Source organism: Rhinoderma darwinii, chromosome 1 (genome assembly GCF_050947455.1).
Source record: "Rhinoderma darwinii isolate aRhiDar2 chromosome 1, aRhiDar2.hap1, whole genome shotgun sequence".
NCBI classification, from domain to species: Eukaryota; Metazoa; Chordata; class Amphibia; order Anura; family Rhinodermatidae; genus Rhinoderma; species Rhinoderma darwinii.
This window is the reverse complement of record NC_134687.1, coordinates 603,431,230-603,457,940: the sequence shown is the minus strand read 5'-3', so window position 1 is coordinate 603,457,940 and position 26,711 is coordinate 603,431,230. Positions and strand designations below refer to the sequence as shown.

Sequence of the window (26,711 nt, the reverse complement as noted above, 5' to 3'; positions counted from 1 at the left end):
AGATAGATAGATAGATAGATAGATAGATAGATAGATATGAGATAGATATATATGAGATAGATAGATAGATAGATAGATAGATAGATAGATAGATAGATAGATAGATAGATAGATAGATAGATAGATAGATAGATAGATAGATAGATAGATAGATAGATAGATATGAGATAGATATATATGAGATAGATAGGTAGATAGATAGATAGATAGATAGATAGATAGATAGATAGATAGATAGATAGATAGATAGATAGATAGATAGATAGATAGATAGATAGATAATTGATAGATAGATGATAGATAGATAGATAGATAGATAGATAGATAGATAGATAGATAGATAGATAGATAGATAGATAGATAGATAGATAGATAGATAGATAGATAGATAGATAGATCAAACCGGCCTCTTCAACCTGCCCCCATCTTATAAATGGTCCAAAACGTCAACTATAAAATATAAAGAGACAATGAACAGACCAGAAGTGCAGGAGATGCTTCACAACCTCTACAACAAGGTGTATGAGACAAGCCCAGGAGGGGTCAATCAGGCCGTAAATGACCTCAATAATATATTCTATACCATGGCAGAGAAGTCTGACCTGAAAAGATGTGACTACAAGAGGCCACAAGAAATACATCCTAACGGTTGGTTTGACCGTGAGTGCAAAGAAGTACGGAAGACCCTAAGAAATGCCTCAAATAAGAAGCACCGAGACCCAAACAACACCGGTCTGAAGGAGGCCTACAGCAACATACAGAGGCAATACAAGACCATCCTCCGAAAGAAAAAACAAAGGCACATCTCCACCAAACTTACCCAACTCCAAGATGCCCTCCATGACAACTCGTTCTGGGAATTATGGAAACACATGGGCAAAAATTGCAAGAAAAACAACCTTCATATTCAAAATGGCAACATCTGGCTCCAATATTTCAGGGACCTCTACAAAGATATCCCGAAAGAAGAACAAAGCCAAGAACAAAAACAAATAATATCAAAATTGAAGGCGATGGAGGAAACACTTAAAGATTCTCAAAACCCCCTGGATACACCAATAACACTGCAAGAAGTAACAGAGAGAACCTCAGACATAAGGTGTAAAAAATCCAGCGGCCTAGACAGAATCTCACCAGAAATGATAAAACACAGCCCGCCAGAAATACAGGCCGCAATAGTCAAACTATTTAATATAGTGCTGAGTGCCGGCTACTTCCCGCAAATCTGGAACCAAGGCCTTATAACACCAATCCACAAGAGTGGGGACAGGTACGACCCGGCCAACTACCGAGGGATATGTGTCAGCAGCAACCTGGGGAAACTGTTCAGCAGCATCCTGAATAAGAGAATCCTCAGCTTCCTCACCCAGCACAATGTCCTCCACCAAAGCCAAGCTGGGTTCATGCCAAACCACCGCACCACTGACCACATCTACACCCTGCGCAGCCTCATCAAGAGCCACGTCCACAATACAAAGCATGGGAAGATTTACGCCTGTTTTGTGGACTTTAAGAAGGCCTTTGACTCAGTGTGGCACCCGGGCCTATTCCTGAAACTGCTGGAGAGCGGAATAGGAGGTAAAACCTATGACGTCATCAGAAGCTCCTACACAGAGAACAGATGCAGCGTGAAGGTGAACGGGAGAAGAACGGCTGATTTCCAGCAGAGCCGAGGAGTCAGACAAGGCTGCAGCCTCAGTCCAACGCTCTTCAACATCTACATCAATGAACTGGCCACAGCTCTGGAATCCTCCTCAGCACCAGGTCTCGCCCTCCATGACACCCAGGTGAAATTCCTGTTGTATGCAGATGACCTTCTGTTACTATCACCAACCGAGAAAGGTCTCCAAGACAACCTGCAAATCCTAGAAAAATTCAGCTCCACGTGGGCACTACCCATCAATGCAAAGAAAACCAACATCATGGTGTTCCAGAAGAGAAACTCAAAATCCCCCAGGCACCCGACCTTCACACTAAATAACGCCACAATCACAGCGACCGACAGGTACACTTACCTGGGCCTAGAAATCAACCAATCAGGAAGCTTTAAACAAGCCATAGAGATTCTGAAAGACAAGGCGTGCAAAACCTTCTATGCCATCAGACGAAAACTCTATCATCTCAAACCACCAGTGACGGTCTGGCTGAAAATCTTTGACTCCATCATCTCCCCAATCCTCCTGTATGCCAGTGAAGTCTGGGGTCCGGACACATACCCAGACTGGTCAAGGTGGGATTCCAGCCCAACAGAAATCTTCCACCTAGAATTCTGCAAACACCTTCTCCAAGTCCACCGGAGCACCTCAAATAGTGCCTGTCGGGCAGAACTGGGCAGATTCCCACTACACCTCACAATCCAGAAGAGGGCGCTATCATTCTGGGCCCATCTACACAGCAGCAGGCAAAGTTCCTATCACCATAAAGCCCTGTTACACCAAGGGGTCCCAGGTAAACCAGGCCCCCCAGAACATCTCACCCTGACCCGGCCTGAAGAAAATGTCACCCAGCGCGGCCTCACAAAAGCCGAAATCAAGAAGACAATAAACAAAGGCCAAGAGGAATATATCAGTGACTGGAGGAACGACATAAAGACATCCCAGAAACTGACAATATACCGGAGTCTACAGCGGGAATATAAACTGGCGCCATATCTGGAGAAACTGCCAAACCCCAGAGACAGACAGATCCTGAGCCGCTACAGACTGAGCGCCCACAACCTGCTCATCGAATCCGGGCGCCACAGACAGACCTACAAGCCCAGGGAGAGCCGACTGTGCCAACAGTGCGACCAGGAGGCCGTGGAGGATGAGGCCCACTTCCTGCCACACTGCTCCAAATACTCAGCAGTGAGGGACACTCACTTCAGGAGACTCTCTGATCTCTTACCGGACTTCAGCTCCATGGAAGAGCAAGAGAAACTCTACATCCTGCTGGGTGAAGAGGAAACCACAGTGGGCACAGCGGCACAATATGTCACTGCATGCCATAAACTGAGAGAGACATGATATGCCATGGACTTGTATAACCCCGACCCTAGATGTGTCCCTATCCCCAAGCCCTCAGTCCCTATCCCTCATTCCCTTACTTCTTACTTGCTTTGGCAATGCTAATATGTATTTGGTCCTGCCAATAAAGCTTCTTTGAATTGAATTGAATTGAATTGATAGATAGATAGATAGATAGATAGATAGATAGATAGATAGATAGATAGATAGATAGATAGATAGATAGATAGATAGATAGATAGATAGATAGATAGATAGATAGATAGATAGATAGATAGATAGATATGAGATAGATAGATAGATAGATAGATAGATAGATAGATAGATAGATAGATAGATAGATAGATAGATAGATAGATAGATAGATAGATAGATAGATAGATAGATAGATATGAGATAGATAGATAGATAGATAGATAGATAGATAGATAGATAGATAGATAGATAGATAGATAGATAGATAGATAGATAGATAGATAGATAGATAGATAGATAGATAGATATGAACCTCTACTTGTACACAGCACAAAGGCTATGTACACCTTTGAAATTGTTCTTTTGTTTTTTTATAAAACTGTCTATCAGTGTGTTTGGTGCAACTTTTAAAATACTTTTTATTAAAAAAATGATTTTAACTTTTTGAGATACAGCTGCTTTGTATCCAGCAGCTATATCTTGCACTGAATCCTGTACCTGTCAGTTTCACGGTACTAACGGGTTCAGTGTCAGTGGGTCCTGTGTGTCTCTGAACTTAGAAGTGATTGGTTACAGCTCGATCTTGTGTGACCCATTGACACTGAACCCGTCAGTCCCGCGAAACTGACATGTACAGGATTCAGCACTGGATACAGAAAAATTATTTTTAATAAAAAGTATTTTAAAAGTTGCAGCAATCACACTGATTCTATTTTAAAAAAAACTAAATAATTTTAAAGGTGTAAATAGCCTTTAATGTTCCTTTTTTTATATAGTTGTGCCACCCCCAATAGATTTAGTAACTTTTTTGCCTCTATATGGCCTGGTAACTTTTGACCAGAACTTTGTATCAGACATTACATTGTCAGATGGAGAGAAACGGTTAAATCCAGTAGACGTGTGTGATGGATTGTTGAGTGGAGTTATTACTTATTTAAAGAGATTCTTTTTAGGAGGATGTAGTTGTACATTGAGTTAATTGAGAGGGAGGCTTGAGCTTATGGTAAGACATCCCAAATAGAGGGAACCCCCTGCCCCATTAACCAACGACAGACTTTAGTCCTACAAAGATAAAAACAACAGCTTGACTACTAGGCTTTCTTCTCCCACCATTGCGGTTAGGCACCTGCTTGAGTGGGGTGGGGGGTCCTTATAGGATAAAAGGTGGATAATCCCAAAAATGAACTTGGGATAATCTTGACTAACATCAAGACATCCCTTGTGGCTGCAATGGGGTCTTTGGGGGGGGGGGGAGGATGAATTAACCTTTACATATAGGCAGTCTGAATCAAAGAAAAGCACCCTATATTCATGGGCACCTCAAAAGTAATCAAAGGAGGTGGAACCATCTGAGGGATCAGCATCATTTGTTCCTACAAGGCAGAGGGGGTGCAAATCTCTGGTGTCTCAATATGGTGGGGTTCATGAACCAGCACTGGGGGGGTCCTCTTTTTTTTATCATAGGAATATATGTCTTCTTGATGCATCTTGGATATATTATAGAACGTCACACAAGGAGTTAAAGTTCTTTTAGAGCCTCATTAAGCAATTGAGATCCTTCCCCATCAGGACCTATATCTTTTATGTTTTATATATATCATCATCTTCCCATGAGAGACTTCTGAGAGCTTCCTCGCCTGAGAGACATTTGTCTTATTGCTTCCTGTTTTGCCTCTTAACTCCCAATGAGGTTGGTTAAAAGAGGAGAAGCGGCTGTTTAATGTGATCTCTCAGATGTTACCTCCATTACCAGGAGCCTCCACTCTGGGCCAACCATGATATACACTCTGAGATACAAGTCCAGACACTTGTGCATCTTTTATAACTTCTGCTCAATAGCTGTCCGTGTTTTCTTTCTCCGTAAAAAGGGAGGTGCAGTTCCCCCTACTCCTATTACAAATATAGGGCCGCCAATTCTACCTTCACCCTTTAATGCTCCTACTTTGCATGCCATCATCGTCCAATCAAGGTGCCAACAATGCAGCGGACATGGGTAAATGCAGATATTCCGGGTTGTCTTGCCAAGTGTGGACTCTTTCCGTGATGCAAACTTTCATCTTAGGGTATGTTCACACGAGGGCGTCCGTAACGGCTGAAATTACGGGGATGTTTCAGCCTGAAAACATCCCCGTAATTTCAGCCGTACCGGCATGTGCAGGCGCTTGAACGCCGCATCCATTACGGACGTAATTGGCGCTGCTATTCATTGAAGTCAATGAATAACGGCTCCAATTACGGCCAAAGAAGTGACAGGTCACTTCTTTGACGCGGGCGTCTATTTACGCGCCGTCATTTGACAGCGGCGCGTAAATATACGCCTCGTGTGAACAGACAAACGTCTGCCCATTGCTTTCAATGGGCAGATCTTTGTCAGCGCTATTGAGGCGCTATTTTCGGACGTAATTTGGGGCAAAAACGCCCGAATTACGTCCGGAAATAGGCCGTGTGAACATACCCTTAGGGGAAAAGCAGCAAACCTCACAGATACAGTGTTCTCCATGCCATGTGCTGTATGGGGCATAATTATTTACATGGCATTATTTATAGGGCTACTATATGGCGATATTTGTACGGGCTAGTATATGCCATTATTTAGAAGGGTGCTATATGGAACTTTACATATGGGCAATTTACTGAGTCATTGATAAGGGCATTGTATGGCACTGTTCATATTGGCAGTTTTTGGCATTATTTATATGGGTGCTATATTGCACTATTCATATGGGCAGTGTATGGCAGTATTTATATGGGCTGTGTACTGTGTAATTTATATGGGCATTGTATGGCACTATTTATATGGTCGTATACTACGCTATTTATATGGGCACTGTATGTCACTATTCCTTTGGGCAGTGTATGGCATTATTTATATGGGTACTTTATGGCACTATTCATATAGGCACTATCTGGCATTATTTATATGAGCACTAGATGGCATTAGTTGTATGGGCCAGTGTATGGCATTATTTATAAGGGCACTCTATGGCGCTATACATATGGGCAATGTACTACAGTATTTATATTGGTACTGTATGTCACTATTCATATTGACAGTATATGGCATTATTTATATGGGTACTATATGGCACTATTCACATAGGCACTATCTGGCATTGTTTATATGAGCACTAGATGGCACTATTTGTTTGGCATTATTTATAAGGGCGCTATACATATAGGCAGTGCACTCTGTAATTTATATGGGCATTATATGGCACTATTTTTATAGGGTATATAGTACACTATTTATGTGGGCACTATATGTCACTATTCATATGAGTAGTGTATGGCATTTTTTATATGGGTGCTATATGGCACTATTTATATAGGCAGTTTCTGGAAAAATATATACTGTACAGTATGTGCACTGTATGAAATCTACTGTATTATCTTGGTTCAGCACATTGTACAATGCAATTTAAAGTAATATTCCGGTTTCAGCAGATTAATGTTATTTTTTTTGTATAATTAAAAGTTATACAAATTTCCAATATACTTTCTGTATTAATTCCTCATGGTTTTCAAGACCTCTGATTGCGGTTACTCAGTAGGAATATTCATAGTTTACTTCCAGTGGATAAAATTCTGTCCATGGTCATGTGATGGACACACAGGTGCTGGGATCGTTACAGTTACGGTATGTGTATCAGAACTGTGACCCCTGCGCCTGTGTCCATCACATGACCATGTAACGATCCCAGCACCTGTGTGTCCATCACATGACCATGGACAGAATTTTATCCACTGAAGTAAACAGTGAACGTTGATACTGAATAACAACAAGCAGAGATATTGAAAAACATGAGGAATAAATACGGAAAGTATATTGGAAAATTGTTTTTCTTGCTATTTATACAACGAATAACATGTATTTGCTGAAACCGGAAAACCTTCTATGAATTGATGCAGTTGGGAAATCAAATAAAATTTGGATCATAATAATTTAGAGATTGTACAGTATTAGAAAAACATGGCTACTTTCATCGAAAAGAACGCCGCACCTGTTTACAGGTTGTGTGTGGTATTGCAGCTCAGCCACATTCACTTCAATAGAGCTGAGATGCAATACCACAAACAACCCATGGACAGGTGTGGCGCTGTTTGTGGAAGAAAGCTGTCATGTTTTCTAATCCTGTACAACACCTTTAATTACACTTTTTATGTAACTTTGTATCTGGAAAATATGCAAGTAGAGGAAATTGCTAGTATATTTATTATAATTTTTTTATTTGTAAGTCTATACATATGTATGCATGTTCATTTGACAAAATTTGATAGACCAGAATTTCCCAGAATCTCACACGTCGGATGCTGCATTATTGAAATTGTACTACAGAAACAGTTAAAGAAGTAGTACTATGAAATTCACACGTTAAGGCCAAATGCACACGATGCCTATTACATGCGGTTTTGCCACGCTTATTTGCGTGTGGCAAAACCAGAGCGTAATACAGTACCAGCATAAACAATGAGATTCCAGGGAATCGCATGTCCACGCTGCAGTATTTTTCGGAACGTAAATTGACCCGCGGTGTATATTTTCAAAACCGCGGCATGTCAACTTATCCCGCGATTCCACTTGCAAATTCCATCCCTGTAGTTCTACAGAAATATGCAGCAAAACCAGCAGCATGAAAACGCCTTTATTTACACAGCAAAATGTAAAAACCCCACCGAAAAAACGCATAAAAAACGCACTTTCAGGTGTGGGTTTGTTCTGCAAATTTCTTGCAATTCCCTGCGGTTTTGCTGCGTATTTTCCGTAGCAAAATACGTAACGTGTGCATGCAGCCTAAGGCCAAATGCACACGATGCAAATTCCGTGCGGATTTGCCGCGCATATTTTCATGCGGCAAATCTGTAGCATAATACAGTACCAGTAAAGTAAATGGGATTTCAAGAAACCTCATCTACACGTAGCAGATTTTTTTCTGCACGTAAATTGACCTGCGGTGCGTATTTTAAAATCTGCAGCATGCCAATTTAACTTGCGTTTCCGCTTGCGTATTGTATCTGATTACTTTTAAAAAAAACTGCACCAAAATCCGCAGCATAAAAACGCACCTATTTCCACATCAAAATTTAAAAACCGCAACTAAAAACCACAGTATTAGGTGCCGAATTACCTGCGTTTACCTGCAGTTTTGATGTGGATTTTTGTAGCCAAAGGGTGCCTGTACACAATGCGGCCGAGCCCCAATAGTTGCAATGCGGCCAAGAACCGTACAGAAAAACCACACCTAGTTTTACTGCGAATCAGAAGAATCACCATAAGTTTTAAGTTGTTAAATATGAATGTATCCGTAGTTATAGTTGTTTTTGTGGCAATCACTATGTTCGCCATAGTAGCCCCCCACCGAGAATGCCATCCAGCTTCTCCAGGTACCTGAACGGCAAATCTGCTTAGTTATGCAGTGATAGATCGGCTGCTTCTGTATTGTTGCATAACTAGGTAGCTTTGCCATTCAGGAGTCTGAAAAAGCTTGGTTGCAATCCCTTGGGAGCTGTAACAGTGGCCATATTGTTTGTGACTCAGCTTTCCCAGGGAGACTGTCCACCTGTAAATGACATCAACAATGACGTAACCTGTATATCTCCATCTTATCAACATGAATATTTTATATTCCTTCACAGATAACTTCCATGACCAGATGAAGCGGGAGCTAGCGTACAGAGAAGAAATGGTCCAGCAATTACAAATTGTAAGTTATAAGACATGACCAGGGGAGTAACTGGGAAAAACTGGGCCCCCCTAAGTGTCACACGCAGCCCCCCTTATAGTTAGCGCCCCCTGTAGATTGTGCTATACAGCCCCCCTGTAAACAGTGCTATAAAGCCCCCCCTGTAGACAGTGTCAAGCCCCATGTGTAGATAGCGCCCCCACCTCCTCCTTATAGGTAGTGGCATATAGCTCCCCTGTAGATATCGCCATAAAGCCCCCCCCCTGTATATAGTGCCACACAGCCCCCCTCCTTTGTATAAAGTGCCACACAGCCCCCTCCCTTGTATATAGTGCCACAGCCCTCCCTTAGTAGGTAGTGCCATACAGCACCCTGTAGATAGCGCCACACACAGACCCCTGTAGATTCTGCCACACACAGCATCCCTAGTAGATAGTGCCACACAGCCCCCTTGTATATAGTGCCACACAGCTCCCCCTGTATAGTGCCATACAGCCCCCTCTTGTATATAGTGCCACCCAGTCCCCCTTATATATAGTGCCACACAGCCCCCTCCCTTGTAGATAGTGCCACACAGCCCTCCTCCCTTGCAGATAGTACCACGCAGCCCCCTGTAGATAGCACCAGACACAGCCCCCTGTAGATAGTGCCACACACAGACCCCCTGTAGATAGCGCCACACAGACCTCCCCCTTGTAAATAGTGCCATACAGTCCCCCCTTCTATATAGTGCCACCCTGCTCCCCACTTGTATATAGTGCCACCCTGCTCCCCCCTTGTATATAGTGCTACCTTACTCCCCCTTGCATATAGTGCCACACAGCCCCCCTCGTATATAGTGCCAACCTGCTTCCCCTTGTATATAGTGCCAACCTGCTTCCCCTTGTATATAGTGCAACCCTGCTCCCCTTGTATATAGTGCCACTCTGCCCCCCCTTGTATATAGTGCCACCATTCTCCCCCCTTGTATATAGTGCCACCCTGCTCCCCCTTGTATAGTGCCAACCTGCTCCCCTCTTGTATATAGTGCTACCCTGCTCCCCCGTTGTATTTAGTGCCACCCTGCCCCCCTTGTATGTAGTGCCACCCTGCTCCCCCCTTGTGTATAGTGCCACCCAGTTTTCCCCCCTTGTATATAGAGCCACCCTGCTCCCCCCTTGTATATAGTGCCACCCTGCTCCCCCCTTGTATATAGTGCCACCCTGCTCCCCCTTGTATATAGTGCCACCCTGCTCCCCCTTCTATATAGTGCCACCCTGCTCCCCCCTTGTATATAGTGCCACTCTGCCCCCCCCCTGTATATTGCCTCACAGCCCCCCCCAAAAAAAATATTGTTGTACTTACCTTGCCCTGTTCCCGTGACGGATAGAGCTCTGCACTGCTCCAGGGCGGGATGCATGCGCAGACCAGCATGATGCAGTTACGTCATCCCGCCGGCCTGCCCAGGGGGTCTTCCCAGCGCTTTATAGGCTGCAGGCCTAACGTGGCCTAACGTGGCCTGCAGCCTATAGTATTCACTTGTATCTGCATCCTGAGGACGAAGATACAAGTGAATGTGGCTGCCACTAGCACCGGGGCCCCCTCCAGGGCTAGTGACACCACCGGGCATGAGGGGGCCCATGCAGCTCAGCTCAAAAATGTTAGGGGCCGGATGTCGCGGGCCCTGTAGTGGCGTTGCTGCCACTGTAGCAACCATAACGGCTGCTAGGGACGCCACCGGGCAGGGGGGGGGGGTGCTACGGCTGCTACAGCGGTAGTTACGCCACTGGACATGATCAATTAACATTAGCATTCATTATCTATGCAGTTCATGTTGTGCCACTAGAGGGCAGGGATGAAATCTTTCAGTTTCCTACTTTTCATGCTTGTAGATAGGAAAATATTTTCTTACACAGTCTCCAAATATATTCGAATTAGGAATGGAAATGGTTGTTACTATGTATTTAAAGAATAGAAGCAATAAAATTTACATGACTAAAATATAAATTCCTATGTCTCACCAAAGAGACAAGTTCTGGAGAATTCTTATACTGATCCTGACAGCCGCTATTATAGTCCAGAGCTGCATTTATACTTCTGCAGGCCTCAGAGCTGAAATCTTCCAGTATTCTCTACTTGTTTAGTGTGTGCACAGAGCTTGCACTGGTGATTTTCATTATGGGAAATGTCTTTACACTGCACAGTAATCTGATGTAGGAAAAATTGTCTCATTGCATCACAGAAGCTTCGCTAAGCTCTTAGAGGTATATCTGTGAACAAGTTTACTGACTGTTTCCAATAACCAGCAGAATTGTGAATGAAACTCTGGAGTATAAGACAGGCTGTAACTCAGGATCAGTATATAATAAGTAGTATCGACATATGGACGGAGTATATATAAACTGTAAAAGGATGTCTTTGATACCCAAGGGGTCCCCTTTGATGCAGAAGGTCACCAGTACTATATAAGGCATGCGATAGTTTGGGGTCTTCTTGCATTAGGACCTGGAAGCTTCTAGATATTAGGGTATGATTACATGTGGCAGATTTGTTGCAGAAATGCGAGCTGAAACTGTTTCATACATCTGAATAGGGTTTGTAAAAATTGATGCACGTTTCAAAAGCAACACCATTCAGACGTATAGAACAGTCGCAGAACACCTTATATAAATGTATTAAGACCCTATATTGACTCCTGGTTATTGTAGTACTACATATCTATACCTGCCCTGTTATTCTACAGCAACCACAGATTGCTTACTTTCTTTAATGCATTGCACAAATTGCTAAACAAATAAGTAATGATACAAACCTTGGCACAAATGAAAATATCAAACGAGCCATATGCATGCAGTGCCACCTAGTGTTCATTTTCTTATTGCCATGTATAGGAAAACACTTCAATTATTCTTAAGATTCTTTCCACTGAATGAAATGTTATAGGCACAGTCTGGTAATGGTTTAGATTATAACAGAGGATGGAATCTGAATATTATATGACATGCTGCAGTTTATTACAAAGTATCATTCAAAGCTAAACAGCCTGGACTCCAGCATATTACATTTTACCTGCGGTGATACTTTGTAGCAACTTATCAGGACAGAACAGAGATGTGCGCTGCAATTTAGCTCACAGAGGATTGTCTACACTACATACAATTGTAGTCCGCTTTGAGAAGTCTGTCAGTCAGTCTCTGAATGCAGACAAGAATGTTCCCATTCACTGACAGCCAGCATGGATCTTGGAAATTGTAAGGAATTGGAACATAAAGTATATTAGAAAGTCACAAAACCTTTAATTATACAACGATTAAGATGTATTTGCTTAAAACTGGACGACCCCATTAAAGTTAGCCTTTATAAATCATTACTATGAAGCGTCAATTAGACCTTTGTCCAATTAAAATGTATTTCTGTTCATGCAGATCCCTTATGCCGCCAGCTTAATACGGAAAGAGAAACTCGGTACTCATCTAAGCAAAAGCTAAAAGGTAAGATAAACTTGTATGAAACATGAAGGGCCAAAATACATCTGCCCATTGGTATGGTTAAAAAAATTCTAATTACTGCTTATAAACTGACTACAGCCTGACACTTACCCCATGTGGCAGCCTGGCAATAATCCAGGCGCAGGGGCATGACTATAAGTGGTGCAGGGGTTAGCTGGAGCCCGAGGGGGCCCAAATCATAAGTACTATAAACGCAGTGTGATAGTTGGGGACCCATTACAGATTTTTAATTTGGACCCATGAGCTTCAAGTTCTGCGTCTGACTCAGGGCTATAATCAGTGGCGAGACTTGAAGCTCCTGGGCCTCAATGCCAAATCTTCAACAGGGCCCCTCACTTACCATATATCATTTATAATACTAATGTCTTTTTATGTGACGACGGGGCTTTGGGGCCCCTCAGGGATCTGGGTCGGGTGCGACTGTAACTTCTGCACCCCCTATAGTTACGCCCTGCCCTGGCTATAAGACAATCTAGATGAGTGATCCTGGCCATGGGTCATGCTACAGCTGACACTTTAAAGAGGCTCTGTCACCACATTATAAGTGCCCTATCTCCTATATAAGGAGATGGGCGCTATAATGTAGGTGACAGTAATGCTTTTTATTTAGAAAAACAATCTATTTTAAACCACTTTATGAGCGATTTTTAGCTTTATGCCAATGAGTTTCTTAATGCCCAAGTGGGCGTGCTTTACTTTAGACCAAGTGGGCGTTGTACAGAGGAGTGTATGATGCTGACCAATCAGTGACCAATCAGCGTCATACACTTCTCTCCATTCATTTACACTGCACTAGCGATATAGTTATATCATTATGTGCAGCCACATATGCACACTATAACATTACTGCAGTGTCCTGATAATGAATATACATCACTACCAGCCTGGACGTGATGTGTATTCAGAATCCTGACATGACTGTAGCGTCTCTGTGAGATTCCAGCAAGGCAAACGTAATCTCGCGAGATTACGATGTAACCTGTCATTTCAAACGAGATTACGCTTGCCTTGCTGGAATCTCACAGAAAAGATTCAGAAGTGTCAGGATTCTGAATACACTTCACGTCCAGGCTGGAGGTCATGTATATTCATTATCAGGACACTGCAGCAATGTTAGTGTGTGTGTATGTGGCTGCACATAACGATATAACTATATCGTTATGTGCAGTGTAAATGAATGGACAGAAGTGTATGACTCGGATTGGTCCCTGATTGGTCAGCGTCATACACTCCTCTGTACAACGCCCACTTGGTCTAAAGTAAAACACGCCCACTTGGGCATTAAGAAACTCATTAGCATAAAGCTAAAAATCGCTCATAAAGTGGTTTAAAATAGATCGTTTTTCGAAATAAAAAGCATTACTGTCACCTACATTATAGCGCCCATCTTCTTATATAGGAGATAGGGCACTTATAATGTGGTGACAGAGTCTCTTTAAAGCAACGGTCGAAATCAGAGATGACTCTTGTTCCACTCGTGTAAACCCATAGATGCCGCGGTCAATAGCGACCACGGTATCTAAAGCGTTAGAAAGAGGGGTGGGACCCTCCGACATACATCACCCCCTCCCACGACGCGTACGCGGGCAGCCGATGGTTGTTATGAAGGCCTCCAGGTCTGCCATCTTTGTGCTCCTTATTAGGAGCCTGAAAATATCCTAATATACTGCAATGCATTAGTATCGCAGTATATGATGCAAGCGTTCCAACGATCGCTGGTTTAAGTTCACCATGGGGACTAATAAAAAAAACTGTAAAAAAAAACCCTGTTAAATACAGGTTTTTTTTCTGTACATAAAAAATATTTAAAAAAAAAAACCTTTTCCCATTTTCCCCCTAAAGCAATGTAAAGGAAATATTTAAACATAACTGGAATCGCCACGTCCATAAGAGTCCGAACTTTACAGTATAACATTATTTAAACCGCATAATGAACGCAAAAAAGAAAAAAAAAACAGAAATGCTGTATTTTGGTTACCTAGTCTCCGACAAAAAATTGTATAAAAAGTGAGCTCCCTCTAGTGGTGGCTGCAGGCAGTCAGAAATTACTTATTTAACTCTACATAGACAATAATTTTAGTAAAAAAAAATTATAATACATTTGGCAATGTTTTCAATGTGGAGTGGGGCTCGTTCTGAGTTTTTCTATTGGTCCACATGATTTTGGTGTATACCCCTGCAGAGAATATAAGTTACTAATTTCCCTTCTTTCATTTCCAGCCAAGACAAAGGTTCCTTCAAGATCAGCTGAGATTTTTGTAAGATAATCACCTCCTCCAACTTGTACAAAGACTGGAAACCAGGACTTTTGGTGGAACAACTGGTTCCTTGAGACACTAAGTGATCATGGACACTATGGACATTGGAGCTGATTCTTATAAGTAGCAGAGACTATACCCACAAGGACCCACCGTGGTGGCACCAAAGTATGTGTGACCACAGAACATGCACTAAAATGCCCAGGATGGGACGTTAATGATGTGCTCAGACTGAGCATAACTGAAGGGGACAGGGAGGCCCCCACCTCTGGATCTTCACACTGTATACAATATCGACACCACGCTCTGCGGTCAGTGCTGGCTCAATTCTACACAGTCAAGCTACGCCTACGAACTGGACAATAACTGGCGTCAGACCCTCTGTCATTTTATTCTGCCTGCTGTATGGGTTAAGCCGTACCATCCTGGAAATAATTTTACAGTTTAATATTAAGTGTAATTAAGAATATAATCTCTGTTCTCAAAGTATTTATCACTGTTCTTGTCGTTTCTTTAATATTTATGTGGATAAGAATCTATAATAAAAGCTATCAAGTGGTATCTAGGCTTTTCCATGAGGTTTTGCAGACATCTGAAGCTCCTCTTAGATAATGCAACGTAAATGCAATCAATCTGAGCACACAGAGTTGCAGTGTAAAGCATGGTGGAGGGAAATAACAGATGCTGAGCCACTAAAGAGACAAGAAGTGGATTTCAGACTACCTCAGACGCCTAGATTGCAGCTCAAAGCCCCATCCCTCGCCTTCCAGTCTAGCTTTTCCTGTTTTCTCTGCAAAGCGGTCAATAATCCTGGACCCCCCCCCCCCCTTCTGTGCACTCTGTTCTTCCACCTCCTATTTGTGACCACCTTTGGGAGCCCGCTGGGTCTGTGTGTGATCTGTGGAGCTGTACGCCAGCATCCAGCATAAGAACACAGACAGAGATATTACCCAGTGCTCACAAGAGCTTCTTTATCAAGAAATTCAGAGCACGTTCAATAACAGTTTATGGGTGATGTAGCAGATGGAGGAAGTTACCTCTGGAAAACAAACTTTACAGTCTAGAAATCGTGTAGTTTAGAATATTTAAAAAATGTGAAAATATCTCATTCCTGTGTTTGATTCCTGTTTGTTGAAGTCACAGGCTGCCTCTCTGTCGCCCAAGCTAATATTTCAGGCTCCTGTGCACTAGCCGCTTATCATAGTGATACAACTATCTTAAATGTCTTTTCATTTTAACTTGTGAAACCTGAATTCTGAAGGTTGATATGGAGAATTCATCCCTATGATCCCTATGATCAAGAAGCCCAATATTTCTGTGATCCCTATGATCACACTGAGCTGGCCGAGGACAGGGGTTGGAAGTATTGTCCCTGAAAAAAATCATTAAGCACACAAGAAAAAAAAAATACATAAATAAGAAAATGAAATTAAAAAAAATACATAAATAAAAAAAAAATAAAAAAAAATAAAAAAAAATATATATATATATATATATATATATATATATATATATATATATATATATATATATATAGAAAAATTAAAAAAACACCAGACTCTAATAGAAATCTTCTGATAGTTCTCCTTCAAGCCAAATACCCTAGATGCTATAATGCCCTGTGTAGTTTGCACTTTGCATATATTGACCTGCAGGGGGAGCACTAAACTGTAAGATTGTGCACAGAATTAATTGTAGCAATATAAGTGAAATAGTGACTAATTCATAACTTAAGCTGTGCTACTCATGTGCCATAAAGCCTCATAAATGAACCTTGATAAGGAAGCAGCTCCTACAGGCATAGCCCAGAACTCACTTACTGTGTAGCTCAAGCATCACCCCAGGTAAGAGCGATCGCCCTGCACTCATTATATATAGGGTCGTTTCTAATAGTCTTCAAGAAAGAATCTGATGTTTAAAATACTATTTGAGCCATTTGCTTTCTAGATTATATTTAAAGGGCAGCCATGCCATATTTAGGTGATTCTATCCTAAGGAGACCTACGTGTGCTGATTATATTGCTGTAAATAACTGTGATTGCATTTTTTATGAAGGATCGTGGTTTTTCCATAGTACTAATTCTAGGATCATTTCCTTGAACTGCCTCTTTAAAAATAAAAAGTGCCTATCTATAGAAAGGGGGTCCTGCCTTGCGCCTATTTCAGCTACCTTAGATGCCAGAAAGCTACATCCTTGCTGACTATCGTGGTTGCAGCTGTCTGCCTTAAGGGCATGACCACACATGGCGGAATTCCTCCGCAACTGTCCGCATCAATGCCGCACAGAATCTGCGTTGCAGATTCTGCTGCGGATCTGCACAAAATGTGCAGAAAATTGATGCGGACTAGCTGCTGCGGACTGCGGGAAAAGTGCTTCCCTTCTCCCTATCAGTGCAGGATAGAGAGAAGGGACAGCACTTTCCCTAGTGAAAGTAAAAGAAATTCATACTTACCGCCCGTTGTCTTGGTGACGCGTCCCTCTTTCGGCATCCAGCCCGACCTCCCTGGATGACGCTCCAGTCCATGTGACCGCTGCAGCCTGTGCTTGGCCTGTGATTGGCTGCAGCCGTCACTTACACTGAAACGTCATCCTGGGAGGCCGGACTGGAGACAGAAACAGGGAGTTCTCGGTAAGTACGAACTTCTTTTTTTTTTACAGATACATGTATATTGGGATCGGTAGTCACTGTCCCGGGTGCAGAAACAGTTACTGCCGATCGCTTAACTCTTTCAGCACCCTGGACAGTGACTATTTACTGACGTCTCCTAGCAACGCTCCCGTCATTACGGGAGCCCCATTGACTTCCTCAGTCTGGCTGTAGACCTAGAAATACATAGGTCCAGCCAGAATGAAGAAATGTCAAGTTAAAAAAGCAAGACGCATCCGCAGCACACATAACATGTGCATGACAACTGCGGACTTCATTGCGGAACTTAGAATCTCCATTGAAGTCAATGGAGAAATTCCGCCATGAGTCCGCAACCAGTCCGCCACTGCTCCGCAACAGACAGAGCATGCTGCGGACACCACATTCCGCTCCGCAGCCTATGCTCCGCAGCGGAATTGTACGCATCGTGTAAACGAACACTGCTAAATTAAAGTGAAAGTCAATGGAGAAACGGCTCCGCTGCGGATTAACGCTGCGGAGTGTCCGCAGCCGAATTTAAGTGAAAATCCGCCATGTGTGAACCCGCCCTAAGAAGTAAAAAATTTGCAAATAAAGCATAAGGGTATGTGCCCTTTAAATGGTATGTCCGCTATTTTACAGTTTCATACAGAGAGGGAGTCTGTGTATTTTATCATGTATTATACTCCAGAGCTGCATTCACTATTCTGCAAGCTTCAGAGAGAAAAACTTCTAGCATTCCTTGCTGGATCAGTGTCTGCACCGAGTTTGCTCTAGTGATTTACATTGCTGGGAAGTGTAATCTTTACACCAGGCACTGTATAGTAATCTGATGTAACAGACAACCTTCATTATAGGAGTTCAGCTAAGCAGTTAGAAGTTTCTGTCTGAAGCTTGCTGACTGTTTCCAATAGCAACCAGCAGAATTGTGAATGCAGCTCTGAAGTATAAGGGCATGACCACACGTGGCGGATTTCCTCCGCAACTGTCCGCATCAATGCCGCACAGAATCTGCGTTGCAGATTCTGCTGCGGATCTGCACAAAATGTGCAGAAAATTGATGCGGACTAGCTGCTGCGGACTGCGGGAAAAGTGCTTCCCTTCTCCCTATCAGTGCAGGATAGAGAGAAGGGACAGCACTTTCCCTAGTGAAAGTAAACGAATTTCATACTTACCGGCCGTTGTCTTGGTGACGCGTCCCTCTTTCGGCATCCAGCCCGACCTCCCTGGATGACGCGCCAGTCCATGTGACCGCTGCAGCCTGTGCTTGGCCTGTGATTGGCTGCAGCCGTCACATAGACTGAAACGTTATCCTGGGAGGCCGGACTGGAGACAGAAGCAGGGAGTTCTCGGTAAGTATGAACTTCTATTTTTTTGACAGGTTGCTCTATATTGTGATCGGTAGTCACTGTCCAGGGTGCAGAAACAGTTACTGCCGATCGCTTAACTCTTTCAGCACCCTGGACAGTGACTATTTACAGACGTCTCCTAGCAACGCTCCCGTCATTACGGGAGCCCCATTGACTTCCTCAGTCTGGCTGTAGACCTAGAAATACATAGGTCCAGCCAGAATGAAGAAATGTCAAGTTAAAAAAGCAAGACGCATCCGCAGCACACATAACATGTGTGACAGCTGCGGACTTCATTGCGGAATTTAGAATCTCCATTGAAGTCAATGGAGAAATTCCGCCATGAGTCCGCCACTGCTCCGCAACAGACAGAGCATGCTGCGGACACCAAATTCCGCTCCGCAGCCTATGCTCCGCAGCGGAATTTTACGCATCGTCTAAACGAACACTGATAAATTAAAGTGAAAGTCAATGGACAAACGGCTCCGCTGCGGATTAACGCTGCGGAGTGTCCGCAGCGGAATTTAAGTGAAATTCCGCCACGTGTGAACCCAGCCTAATACAGGCTTTAACTCAGGAACAGTACAAGTTATGCAATGCATTTGACTTCACTGTTTATATTTATTATATCCATATGTATAACTGTAAAGGGGTGTTTGTATATGCTGGATATTTTACAGTGTATTCTACAGTTTAGCTATCCTTGTTCTTTTCTGGTTATCATTGTAGAAGTCTTGCTATTGTTCTATAATCTAAGTCTAACTTTGGACTTTAAAATTACTTAAAGTACTGAATGAGCTGTGATAAATTAATTGACATACACACAGGAAAAACCCTTCAACAGTTGTCTGATCCTTTGACTGAAGGAGGGGGAGGGCAATATTTTTGTTTTACACGTCATGCTTATAAGATAGCAGAAACCTTCTCAGTCCTTAATAAAAACGTGAAATAGACCAAATATCGATAGATAGATATAGATAGATAGATAGATAGATAGATAGATAGATAGATAGATAGATAGATAGATAGATAGATAGATAGATAGATAGATAGATAGATAGATAGATAGATAGATAGATAGATAGATAGATATGAGATAGATAGATAGATAGATAGATAGATAGATAGATAGATAGATAGATAGATAGATAGATAGATAGATAGATAGATAGATAGATAGATAGATAGATAGATATGAGATAGATAGATAGATAGATAGATAGATAGATAGATAGATAGATAGATAGATAGATAGATAGATAGATAGATAGATAGATAGATAGATAGATAGATAGATAGATAGATAGATAGATAGATATGAGATAGATAGATAGATAGATAGATATGAGATAGATAGATAGATAGATAGATATGAGATAGATAGATAGATAGATAGATAGATAGATAGATAGATAGATAGATAGATAGATAGATAGATAGATAGATAGATAGATAGATAGATAGATAGATAGATAAATCATATATGCTCATGTCAAAGTGAGCATCCGGTCCACCTTAGATTAACATTGTCTCCATTGACAGTAACAGTAAAATCTAGGGTCACTGTATTACATTTTCGTACCTTTTTTATGTTGTTTCACTTATTTTGCATGTTTATTCTATGCAGTTCCAGAAAACTCTCTACTTAGAAACCATCAGCAAGCAGGCTAGTTGCTGTTGATAGATCTCGTTAATGGCTCTTTTTTTATTATTCAAATTATAGTTGTCATAATATACATATTTTTCACAATTTAGTTCCAGGTGAATACCTGTTGATCATTAAAAAAGGGTTATCTTATTAGGACAACTCATGTCCATATGCTCCATTAGTGTTTATGGATGTCTAACAGAGGGTCCCTTATTTGATTGACGAGCCACAGCAAATAAGGACTCTACTGTATATTACATGGTTGCCCATTCTGCGTCCTTCCTGGAGATTAATTCTTCTTAATAAGGCAAACCGCTGTACTTTCCAGTGGCCCCACATTCCCCTCGTCCCCATTTCATGTAGCCTGCAGATTATATAGAATATATGTGCTCTTGAGTTTCTAACATTTTATATGATTATTTTGCAGGATGTCTCTGGTTAGAAACGACAATGACTCAGAAAAGGATCCAGGTACCTACAAAATTTACGGCTTTTATATTAATGTAGATCAGTTGCAGGGACCACCAACAATTTTTCCTCTAACCGTCCGATCCTATAATGATTAAAGGGGTATATGGAGTCTATAGAGGGGGAAATCCTCTTTTTAGAACTGTAAAAGCAGTTCCTGCATTGGAGGACTTAGCATGTCCATACATTTGATGATGAATGGCAAAAAAATGTTTTTTCCCTAATGTTAATATCTGGTCACTGAGGCCAGACCTGTGATGATCAGCTGATCCCTGGGTCAGATCCTATTTAAAAAGTGGTAAAAGACAACCCCAATTTATCCATTTTAACAGGCTGACTGTGAAGTATGGATGTTGTGTTGTTGCAGCTGAGTGGTCATGTACTAAAGATATATTGAAAGGACCCTATAAACTGATGACCAATTATGGATGTTATTCATTATGTACTATTTATATAATATCAATATAATCCACAGCGCTGTATAATGTCATAATGACAATTTCATAAAAAAAATTCTTAAACGGGTCCCACCATGTAACAAAATGGTGACGTAGTGGCTGGATCAGGACAAGGGGTGACTTGCTAATAAAACAATATTTGGCCCCTATGCACCAATCACAAGACTTGGGGTACAGTGTGGGGCGGGTAGTTATGTAAGAACATTTCATCCAGAGAATGGTCTTCTGGGTACAGAACAGAATAAGGATATCTGCAGACAGGAGAACAAATCTTGATAAAACCAACCAAATGCCCTATAGAAATAAACAACTGCTATTAGTTTCAGTAGTAAACAGGGAAATCTAGAGGAAACCTACATAAAAGTTTAGAAACCTCCTGAGTAAACAAAGAATCCATCCAGTGTAACACAGTAAATATTAGACAGGGAGGTGGGAGAGGAGGTGATGCAGCTGCAGTTTCTCTCTATCTCAGTGTGTGTGTGTGTGTGTGTGTGTGTGTGTGCGTGTGTGTGCCTGTGCGTGTGCCTGTGCGTGTGTGTGTGTGTGTGTGTGTGTGTGTGTGTGTGTGTAGGCTAAACAGAAGTGGCTACACCTCTTATACATAACATCAAGAAGGGCCCACTCACTGAGCAAAATGGTTGCCATACATCTATTGTACATCTATAGCTGCCCAACAATTAATTGGATGGTGGGTCTGTTCTTCTCTCCACGCTATATTTATCATCATCTTCGTCTTCCCTTGTTCCACCTTTCATTCTCATGCTTTGTCCGGTAGGCTTTTACAGAGTGTCCCCACTCTCGCAGCTGCTCAGGGGGTGTCCCTCATTTTCATTCTCGACCGCCTCCCATGATTTTGCCTTGCTATATTTCTGAAAGAATGTTATGTGGGCAAACGTTGGCCCTGATGGGGGATGTGCTGATGTTAAGTAATTGTTGTAATGCTATGGGGGTTCCTTTTGTTTCTCCTATTCCTGCTTCCCGATTCTGTAGAGAGTAGCTGGTGAGTGACGTCACCATCCCTAATTACAGTCATCATCACAGTGTAGGAAGAATCTCAGACTACTGTTTCCCTCATACCGGAGTAAAGGATATCATGACTATTCAGCCCTGACATCATATGCAAAGTAGCTGTCACTTTAAATATGGTTTACATAGAATTTATAAAAATAAAAAAAGGAGTGTTGAGACCTGTTTGCACCTAGTTGACACATATATATGACTTATGTCCTCTTAAATATGTACAGTGTATGTATATAGCCAGCATAGTTGCTTTCATCACCCCATAAAGACCCATCAATTATACACTAAAAATGGACTAACCCATAAAAATTTCAAAAAGTTGTTAACCTGCCTTATAAAGCTAAATAATCTACTTGTGACCTGGAGGTTTAATCTGATTAGATAAAGATTTTATTTACTATCAACTTCCTTACAACCACAGGTATAGTTAGAGAGAAGCCACTGCCCCGGGGGTGAAACTATAGGGGGTGCAGAGGTTGCAGTCGTATGTGGGCCTTGGAGTGGGACCAAAAAAAGCTTCTGTCCCATATGAGAAGAACAGTATTATAAATGGCACAAGGTAGATGGGGGGCCCCGTGGCTTCAAGCCACCCCTACTTTTGGGGTAAAAATGAAATGTGAGAGTACACAATATTGTTAATTCTGGTATAAATTGGTTGATAAATTGTCATTTCTTGTCTTGTTCTCTTTTCAGTTCCTTCAAATTCGGTATATGAGATTGTTATGGTGGCAGTCGCTGCAGCGATTATGCTGGTCTGCGGATTGGTCTTCATAGTGCTTGTACTGAAGAGGTGAGGGCCTGATAGTCAATCTTGGAGATCGTATCCTTCATTTAAGCATGTGCTAAATCACTTATCCAGACTTGGGAGTTCACACAGAGTTTTTTGACGCGGAAACCGCGCCACAAAACGCGCCAAAAAACATCCGAAAATGCCTCCCATTGATTTCAACGGGAGGCGGAGGCGTTTTTTTCCCACGAGCGAAAAAACCGGCTCACGGGAAAAAGAAGGGACGTGCCCTATCTTCGGGCGTATTTCACAGCGTTTTATGCCTGCGGCGCTCAATGGTCGCGGGTGAAGCAGCGAAATACGCCTTTCATTGAAGTCTATGGGAGGTCAGAGACGTAAACGGCCAAAGATAGGGCATGTCGCTTCTTTTTCCCACCTCTGCCTCCCATTGAAATCAATTGGAGGCCTTTTCGGTCGATTTTTGGCGCGTTTTCCGCGTCAAAAAACGTGTAAAAAAAACTCTGCGTCAACTGAAGCGTATGTTCACACACTTACTAGAAAACGTCTGAAAATACGGAGCGGTTTTCAGAGAAAACAGCCTCTGATTTTCAGGCGTTTTTTGAAGCTTCTTTTAATTTGGAGCTTCTTTTGAGGCGTTTTTCGAGGCGTTTTTCATAGTGTTCAATGAAAAATCAGCTCCAAAAAACGCCTCAAGAAGTGACATGCACTTCTTTTTACGGAGTGTCTTTTTACGCTCCGTTTTTTAAAACAGCGCCACAAAAATACGCCCATATGAAGTAAATGCTGTTTTTCCCATTGATTTCAATTGGCAGATGTTTGTAGGCGTTCATCTTCTGGTTTTTCAGGCGTTTTTCGAGGTGTAAACGCCCCGAAATACGCATGAAAACCCTGCGTGTGAACATACCCTAATACCTGATAGCTTGAGATTTCAGCTAAATTTTGTAGGTCTTTTTTAGGGAAAAATGGTGAAAAACAGGAAAAAAGTTATACAGTTTTTCCTAGGTTTTTTTATGCTAGGTTTGAGGTAGTTTGTTGAATTAATAATATTTACCACAAAAATTAAAGGAGTTTTCCGTTCCCCGCTATCAGTGCCAGTCACGTGACTACATCAGCTCCGCCTCTTCATTGGTAGTCATTGGTAGTCAAAGGTACCAACCACCCATCCTCCACATCTCTGTCCTAATCACACGTCATACCATGATACATCTTCCTTCTTGCGAGTGGCAAGATGTAGAGGAGGAGAGGTAGGGGTGCAGCAAAATTAACCTGCCCATTTGAATGCACTCTGAAAGTTGAATGGAGCGCCATTATCACGTGACTGGCACTGAAAATGTTGTGAGAGGGTGAAATGGTGCATCTGAGCGCCAGAGTGCCTCTAATTCTGCCGTGCATAGTGATATAATATATGTGTACATTGTAATGTATGACGTCACTTTAGAGCTAAATGTATCCCCCTCCCTTAGCTTGAGACGCAGTACCTGCACATGAATGATACTTTAAGTAAAGGCACAAATGTACTGTAGATAGGGCCGGGGTAGAACAAACTCAAATTGGTGACCGGGGATAATTATTTTATGTTTGACATAACATACATTCTGCCTGACAGAAACTTATTTATGCCTGAGCACCTGACACCCATGCAAAACGCGTTCGTGTCACGCAGAATGTTAAAAATTGGTGCGTGCAGAGAAGAGTTTTAATATTTTTACTCTTTTTTTTCTTATTTTCTTTATTACTTTTATTTTTTTTTACATTTTACTGTATTTATTTATTTATTCATTTTTTTTTTTTTTTACTATAGGGACAAGGGCTAACAGGGAACACCGTTTCTATGTGTTCCCTTCTGTCCCTATGTACAAATCTCTGTTAACAGTGATCTAATGGTAACAACCCATTTAATCACGTTTCTAGTGACCTGTATTGCCAGACATGGAGAGCACACGCAGAACACATCTTCTCTGCATGCCTTAAAGCCCTCTCTGCACAGGGGATCCCTGTGACATCATTACTGACAACGCTGGGTTGAGATGCAGAAGCTGCGGTTTCAGCATTCGGGAACACAGCACTCAAAAGAAGCGCTCTGTTTAGGGTTTTTTTTGTGATAGGAAACTGATTATTTCGGTTCCCTGTCACAGCACAGGATCAGACTGTCACACTGACGACCTGATCCTATGGCACTGTGCAGGAGAGCACAGTGGCGTCAAACTAAGAATGGAAATTAACCGGCTTCTGGCACAGGGACCAGTCTGTAAGGCCTCATGCACACGGCCGTGCCCCTAATCACGGCGGTCCGCAATTACGGGCACGGTCAGCGGCTGACGGCCTCGGACAGCCAGTCGCATTTTTGGCCGGCCCTATCTTTTGAGGAGGCTTTCTACGGCCCGGACACCTTCCCGCAAATATACGGGAAGGTGTCTGTGGTCAATAGAAGTGAATTGGTTAGTGTAGGTGGGAATGAATTAAGGGCAAAATAGCGAGGTAAGAGTTTTCCTAATTTCTGTCTCCTCTTTGTGATGACTTTTAGGCCAAGATCACACACACTGTTTTAATGCAGTTTTTGTGGCGGATTTTGACTCATTTTTTTGACCCAAAGACAGTAGTGGACACAAAAGAAAGGAGATGCATCAGTCTTTTCTTTATACCTTTCCTTCCTTTTGAATCCACTTCTCGCTTTGATTAAAAAAACTGAGCCACAAATGGACAAATAACCGCATCAAAACTGTATGTGTGATCCTAGCCTTAAAGTGGTTTTCCAAAAAATGACATTGATGGCCTATCCCTAGATTAGGCCAGAAATGAGTGATCAGAAGTGAATTTCCGACCGATCAGCAAAAAGAAGGGTTACCATTGCTCACTGACCCCCGTACTGCAGTACCCAACACAGCACTGCTCTCATCCATGCGACTTTGACTGGTACTGCAGCTCAGAACCATTCACATAAATGGGGTTGAGCTTCAGTACTAGACACAGCCATATGGACATGGATTGTATTGTGTGACAATGAAGTGACTGCAGGGCTCTTCAAATCCCCTAAGTTCTGCTTTGGGGTCCTAGGAGTCAAAACCAACATTTTCGGCTTCTCCTAAGGACAGTTCATCAAAGTAAACACCTCAAATATTGCATTTAGCTTTTTCTGAGTGATCTTGGGTGACCATTACTAAGTACAACCATTACAGTGATTTGCTTTAAAATGATTTTGAAGGACCATAGGTAGTCTTGTTTTCCAAGGTTTGGCTCAGAACAAGACATTTTGAAGTCTGGACTGGTCCTTTTGATCATTAAACATACTGTGGGACAGTGTACTATTGTAACAGCTCAAGATATGTGAACGACTAATACAAAGAAACAAATATAGTTTTCATGACCAACATTGTCTAAACTTTATATTTTTCCTTGGTCAGGCGATGGACTCTTGGTGGAGTCTCTTATGATCACCACACTGAAGAAGGCACAGTGTCTAGTATCAACCTAAGCCAGACCTCCAATGCCAACATCTCCACGGCTGACCTCCAAGGACCAGTTTACGTTAGTTATATTAGTGAGAAGGGAAAAACATCTTCAGAGATCCCGATCGGCAAAGTGAACCTATCAAGAGATGCTCTGCTCTACATCTCCCTCATCACATGCATGAACCTTCCTGACGACATAACCTCAGAAGAAAGTCTCTGAAGACCTCATTGGGAAATAACATTAATAGTATTTGATTCATTGGCATCAACATATAACTGAACTGTTCATCCCAAAAATTAGAATGAATCATCGACCT

The 26,711-nt window shown here is 42.1% G+C and overlaps 1 protein-coding gene across 2 annotated transcripts in view; it reads left to right on the top strand.

Annotated features, from left to right (window-relative positions):
- The window catches only part of SKOR2 (SKI family transcriptional corepressor 2), a 31,954-nt gene extending 16,825 nt beyond the window's left edge, over nt 1–15,129 (top strand). The window contains exons 6-9 of one of the 2 annotated variants that reach the window (XM_075854956.1): nt 8,835–8,906; nt 10,328–10,330; nt 12,286–12,351; nt 14,590–15,129. In XM_075854956.1, the coding sequence (XP_075711071.1) occupies nt 8,835–8,906; nt 10,328–10,330; nt 12,286–12,351; nt 14,590–14,636 (188 nt within the window). In that variant the 3' untranslated portion in view covers nt 14,637–15,129. The remainder of the gene's footprint in view (nt 1–8,834; nt 8,907–10,327; nt 10,331–12,285; nt 12,352–14,589) is intronic. The other variant, XM_075854955.1, reaches the window with a different exon arrangement.
- Nucleotides 15,130–26,711: the final 11,582 nt, after the last annotated feature.